The 6,400-nt window shown below is 42.6% G+C and overlaps 1 protein-coding gene across 3 annotated transcripts in view; it reads left to right on the forward strand.

The window, feature by feature from the left end:
• The window catches only part of CIP2A (cellular inhibitor of PP2A), a 30,768-nt gene extending 27,542 nt beyond the window's left edge, over positions 1–3,226 (forward strand). For all 3 annotated transcript variants that reach the window (XM_019476444.2, XM_014598993.3, XM_019476446.2), the window contains one exon: positions 1,612–3,226. In XM_019476444.2, the coding sequence (XP_019331989.1) occupies positions 1,612–1,782 (171 nt within the window). In that variant the 3' untranslated portion in view covers positions 1,783–3,226. The remainder of the gene's footprint in view (positions 1–1,611) is intronic.
• Positions 3,227–6,400: the final 3,174 nt, after the last annotated feature.

The following is a 6,400-nucleotide window of genomic DNA, read 5'->3' on the forward strand; positions in this document are numbered from 1 at the left end:
GGCGTGTCACAGCCAGGCTGGCTCTGGGTAGCTGCTGCCAGTAACAGAGTCCGGGCTGCTTCCAGCAGGACTTGCAGCATCCCAGCTGCCTGCTGGGAACAGCCCAGGCTCCCGGCTGACCACAGCTACCCAGAGCTGGGGCCAGCTGTAACCGGGCAGCTCCAAACAGCTGTGCTGGGCTCTGGAGCCCCCGGCATCAACTCCGTACCGGTGCATGCAGGCACACCTTGGAGTGGGCAGTGGGGGAGGGGCCTGAGGCAGTGCAACCCCGGTCTCTGCCGAGCTGGCACAGAGCTGGTGACTGGGCTCTGGAGCCCAGCGCAGCTGTTCGTAGCCAGCCTGGGCTCTGGCCAGCTGCAGCAAATGGCTGCGCGGGGCTCCACAGCCTTGGCATCAGCTCCATGCTGGCGGTGACTGCACAGGCACCTTAGGGTGGGCTGCGCTGCCCTGAGGTGTGCTCACAGTCGCCACCAGCATGGACCTGATGCACCGGGCTCCACAGCTCCAGCACCTGTTTGCAGCCTGCTTGCTGCAGCTGCCCAGAGCCCAGGCTGGCTACAACCAGCTGCGCCAGGCTCCGGAGACCCACCATCAGCTCTGTGCTGGGAGCACAGAGAGACCAGAGCCGTGCTGCCTCAGGCCCCTCCCCCACCATCTGCTCTAAGGCGTGCCTGCACTCGCCAGTACAGAGCTGATGCCGGAGCCCAGCATGGCTGTTTGCATCCTCCTGGCTGCAGCCGGCCCCGGCTCTGGGTAGTTGCTGCCAGCTGAGAGCCCGGCCAGCTCCCATCAGGCAGCTGAGATGCTGCAAGCCCTGCTGGGAGCAGCCTGGGCTCCAGCAGCTACCCAGGGCCGGGGTAGTTGCTGACAGCCACAGAGTCTGGGCTGGGGGCCAAGGGGCAGCAGGGATGCTAATAGGAAGATAAATATACACTCAGTACATACTTGCTACTTCATAGGGGCATAAGAAAGCAGGAAAATAGCATGGAGTCAAAAGACTACTTCTGGTGTTTTACGAAGGTACAGCATAAGTTGGTCTTTATTAATTTGTTTCTGCCCCCCCCCCCCTCCCTTTTTGTGCGTAAAATAACAGCAATGTCTTATAGGGGTGAACACTGATACTTTTAAAAGCTTTTTGAAGATGCATATTAAGGCACGTGCAGTACTGGGAATGCAGGCTAGATTTCCTAGAGAAATAGTTTCTGATGCAAATATACCCTGTCTTTGTTTTTTATAATTTTGCCTGAACAGTTTGTTTATTTTATTTATTTATTTATTTATTTATTTATTTCTTAAAAGGCTTGTCCAGTTGCACATGTTTTGGGGTCTTTGCTGTCAGGAAGACTGCAAGACAACAAATGGTGGTGCTGTTTTGTAGAAAGTTATACCCAAACCATTTCTGAAGTGTGGTAATGCATGTGAGCTTATTTCATGTACATAAAATGTATAGACAAGACAGTGTGCTCCAAACAAATGGCTTAATTTTGAAACTACTTTGCTAGTTTGTATTTTACTTTTTTTTAACATTACTTCAGCCATTTAAGCAGTTCTAACATGATGTGAAAGTATTCCGTTTGCTTGTCTTAATCCTATGTGGTGTTCATGTTGTAGGCTTCTTCCTTGGAAGTGCAGAAGTCCCAATTGGAAGGGCGTTTGGAAGAAAAGGAGGCCATAGTGAAGCTGCAGCAAGAAGAACTGAACAAACACTCACATATGATAGCAATGATTCACAGTTTAAGTGGTGGCAAGCTAAGTGCAGAAGCAGTAAACCTTAGCTTATAGGTTTTGAATTAAGGTTTATTTAGTGCAACTTTATGTATTTTGTTTAACTAGAAAGTGAATATGTGATCTGGCTCAAATATTATAGGCCAGTTAAAACTGGCCCAATTCTGAACTTGTTCATTAAAGAAAAAAAATTGTATTGCTCATCTAAAGAAGCTTTGGCATGAAAAACCTCATCTGTGTAGAAAATGTCTGTGATTGCTTCTGTGGAGATTGGTGGTCAAGGGGCCAAACCCAAGCTGAATTAAGCCTGTCTTATGGTTTGTTGTTTTTTTTTAATAACTAAATCTCAGATATTTTGGTGGGAAAAGGAGGAGATGGTCAGCTTGGGAGAATAACATGTGAGAGTTCAGTATAGAAAGGTTAAGAAGCACTCTGCTTATATTTCCATCTCCTTTAGTTCATATGTTTTGACTCCACCTTCAAATACCATTTGGAAATCTACGTTGCATAAGTATTGAAACAATGTCCATGGTACAAACCCAGAAGTGATTAAAGTTCTATGAATTAAAAGGTGGTACCAATATCAAAAGATGCATGTTACAGTAAAAAACTATCTGATAAAGTTTAATTTAAATCTTTTTAATTTAAATCACTACAATAATTGAACTTATTAAAAATACCTATAACGATTTGTGAAAAGAGGTGAAGTTGAGAAAATGTAGAATTCATATTTGTCTAGTTTACGGAAAATAGTTTTGAAATAGGAAAGGTATATTTGTAGACTATTAAACATTTCTTTATGCTTTTTCAAATACCTTTTTAAATGCTATCCATTATATTATTCCCTCTCTCACTTGGTTTGATTGTTAAAATGATCAACATGTCACTTGTCAGCTTGGCAGTTGCTGATTTTTCCAGCATTGTCAGTGTTGCATTGTTTTAAACAGGATTTTGTATACTGTTTTTTAAGCTTACAGTAAAAAATTTTCACTATTTTCATATAAAGAAAATTTTGTACTTTTTAAGCAAAAGGCTTTTTTATTTAGAAATGCTTTTTCCTTTCATGGTGGAACACTTTCTTCTTAATTTACTGAAATTGGATGTGATGGGGGAATAGCATGTCTCCTAGCTGTAAAAATAAAAATCCTGTCAATGTTTGTGTGCATTTAAGTGGAAGAACCATAATAGTGATCTAATACGTATCATAGTTGTATTATTTCTACCATCATTTGATTTGTATTTATTTTTTTGCACAGGTCAGATTTTAATATTGTACCACAGGTGTTATTGAGATGCCTTATTTTTCAACTGTATTTATGGTGCTCTCTCTCTCTCTCTCCTGTGTGCATGATCTCCAGTACTTCAGACCTATTTGTAAACTCCCGCTTGAATAGTGGCTGTTTTTTTAACCTGTTCATTAATTGTATATTTATTGTGACTTAGGTGTGCTTCAGATTTTAAAGTATCATTGTTCTTCATAAAGAGAAGAGTAATAAAATGACTCTGTGTTCTGTGTTTTGTGTATGCCAAGCGAGCATGACGTTACCTTAATAATAGGCACGACTACCAGCTCAACCTATAATAAATTTTAGTTTTTTGATTAAATCTGTTATTTGCTTATGCTTCCTTCAATAGGTAGAAATGAGTATTAAAAACGAATTTACTGAGTTTGGTATTTAGATTTGTACAAGCTAAATTTGGAAAATAGATTTTATTAGTCAAATTTATAGTTCAATTTTATAGCTTAATGAGAGTAAAATCAGTTTAGAAAGAGGTTTATTCTAAATATATTTTTCATGGGAAAAGAGAAACTTTTTTCAGGCAAAATGCAAGCTGGAATTAAAATATTACGGTTACTAATTTAACTGATGTTGATTTAAACTTAAAAGATGGGGAAAAGTATAGAATGCATCACTGAACTGAAATTATTCAACAGTCAGTACGGTGTCTTGTAAATGAAGCTTTCAAAAGTTTAGTATGTAGATTTATAATCTGGCTACATAAATATGTTCATTAACCAGTTGTGTTGAATATCATTTAATGGGATTTAAATACCTTGAAGTTTGACTTAATTATTTTTGTTTTGTTTTTGTCTAGAATTTACCTTTCTGCTAGTCATTAATTATATTCTGTTTAAGCTGAGGAGTCCATAGGTTTTAAAGTAATTATGTTTTCATGTTGAACGAAGAGGAAATTGCTAGTTCTGCTTCATTGTGTGTTACTCTTAGGCATTGATGTTGCATATGCAAATTATGAAAAAGCATTAGATTCCAAGTTAAGTACTTGAAGTACTAGAATTAAGGTTTTATGTGCAGCTTTGATTTGTCTCCTTTGTGTCAATGTACCATGGTGGTCTTTAATTAGTTGATCATATCCTTTTTTTTTTTATATACCAGACGTGTACCTCATTCCATACACATGATTTATTTAAACGGCTATTCAATATCTTTTTTTTTTTTTTTTCCAAACCAATTTATGGAAGTGTCTTAACTTTCTCATGGGCTTTCTGTATTGCTTATCATTTGAGTGCTCAATAATTTATTTCATGAATTGATTTGAAGTGATGGCTGGTTTGATCTGTTTTTAAGGATCAGGAACTGAGGCATCAATTAAGATCAAAAGTGTGGACTGACTATGGGTGTTTTGATGCATATTTTTATTTAACATTTTGTGCGTTTCAGGGACAAGTTCCATAAATTTGAGTAGTAGCTCTGAGCTCCCTGTGCTTCTGCAAATCAAACCCCAAGGCTCTGAGTCTAAGACTATTTTTTAATATAAGATGACTGCCCCGATAATTTGATTCTGTATATTTTAAAATTATAAATTTTCTATAATTTTCCATGTATAGAATCTATTTTACTGGTGGGTCTTAAATTCATACCCACCCACCTCCAATGCTGCAGGGGGCAGGGCTGGACAAGCAGAGAGGGTTAAGTGGCTTGACCCTTCCTGCTTGCACCTCCTGCCTGTCCTTACCCTCGCACTCTATTCCCCTGCTGCCACTGACTCCTGCAGACTGTGCCCTGCCTGCCCCTTGGCCTGCACCATAACCTGGCTGCTCTGCTACTGCTTATTAGAGCTGTGTTAAACTTCAGTCCCTGATTTAGATTCGGCGGAGATTCGGCGAGATTTGGTAGCCGAATCTCTGAATCCAAATCAAATCCGAACCCTTTAATCTCTCCAAATCGAATCGCATCCCTCTGAATCGATTCAGCAATTCAGACACAGATGCAGCTTTAAATATACTTTCTACATACCTTAAGGTAGCAGGTGGTTTGTGAATGCTGTGATGCTGGGGCACATGGAGTGTCCCACGGGAGCACAGGGGGCTCCCCAGAGTGCTCGGCAGCAAACCCGGAAGTGGACTGGAAGTACTTCTGGTCCACATCCAGGTCCACCAGGGAGCACACTTGGGGGCCCCCCAGCCCAGCGACTGGTGCCTCCTAGGTCTGGGGGGGACACCTGGGGTCCCCCTGTGGCCGATTGCTGAGCCAGGGGAGCACAGGAGGGCCCCCCGTGCATGCTCCCCAGCGGACTTGGAAGTGGACCGGAAGTAGTTCCAGTCCACTTCCGGATTCGCAGCCAAGCACGTGGCCCCACCCCACACTCCTGTGGGATGCTCCATCCACCCCAGCATTGCAGCGTTCACAAGCCGTGCTGGCACCTTGAGGTATGTAGAAAAAACATTTAAAGCTGTGTCTGTGTCTGAATTGCTGATTCTCTGAATCAGCATCGAATCTTCAGATTCGGATTCATCCGAATCAAATCGGGGACAGTAATCTGAATCAACGAATGAAATCACTGTCCCTGATTCAGGCCGCATCCAAATTGAATAGGGCCTGATTTGGCACATCCTTGCTGCTTATCCTCTTGCCAAGGTACATGGGCACTCCAGCCCCTGCCAGGCTGCAACAGCTGTGGCCCTGGAGATGGGAACAGAGCTGCTGACACATGTTCAGTGTCACAGTAAAGGGGTAAACAGTGGGGTGGATGAAGACACAGACTCCCAAGCCAGGTTGGGGCCAGAGTCTGCACTGTGGCAACTGCCTGACCCTCCCTCACACTTAAATCCAAGACACAGAGCCTTTTTCCCCATGTTAAGTGTGTGTGTGGGGGGGGGGGGTGGAAATACTTCATCTTTTCATCTTGAATTTGAGTTAATAGGGTATTTGTGGTTAAAACTGAAAATTTTAAGAGCTGGCATTTTCTCAGAGATGCCTTAGAAGGTTAAGAACCACTGTGCTAGGGGGTTCCCAGGTATATCGGCACAAGTCAGACTTGGGAATCTTGGGTTCTCTTGCCGCCTCTCGCGGAGCCTTGGATTCTTCTTCTCACTTATTGAAAGTTTTCTTCCCTTGCCCCAAGCTGTTCCAGTTGTGTCTTCTGAATCCTACTTCCTTTCTCTCAGTCACTATTTCAGACTCATTCCAGTTTCTTTATCCAATAAATCCAATTTTTTCTCCTTGGGACTGTTATCCCTGTACTAATGCCCAGCCATTCTTGGTGGACATTTCTTCCTCTGACTTCTTATCTGATCTGTCTTTCCCTTTCTGACTGCAGCTGGTCTTTGCTGACACCCGGTTCCAATCACTCTAGTGGGGCTTCTTGTCCAGTCTGGGTCCCACTCATCAGCCCTTGTCCAAGACTGCTGGTTTTGTTCTGCCCCTTGTACTCT

Source organism: Alligator mississippiensis, chromosome 1 (genome assembly GCF_030867095.1).
Source record: "Alligator mississippiensis isolate rAllMis1 chromosome 1, rAllMis1, whole genome shotgun sequence".
Lineage (NCBI taxonomy): Eukaryota > Metazoa > Chordata > Crocodylia > Alligatoridae > Alligator > Alligator mississippiensis.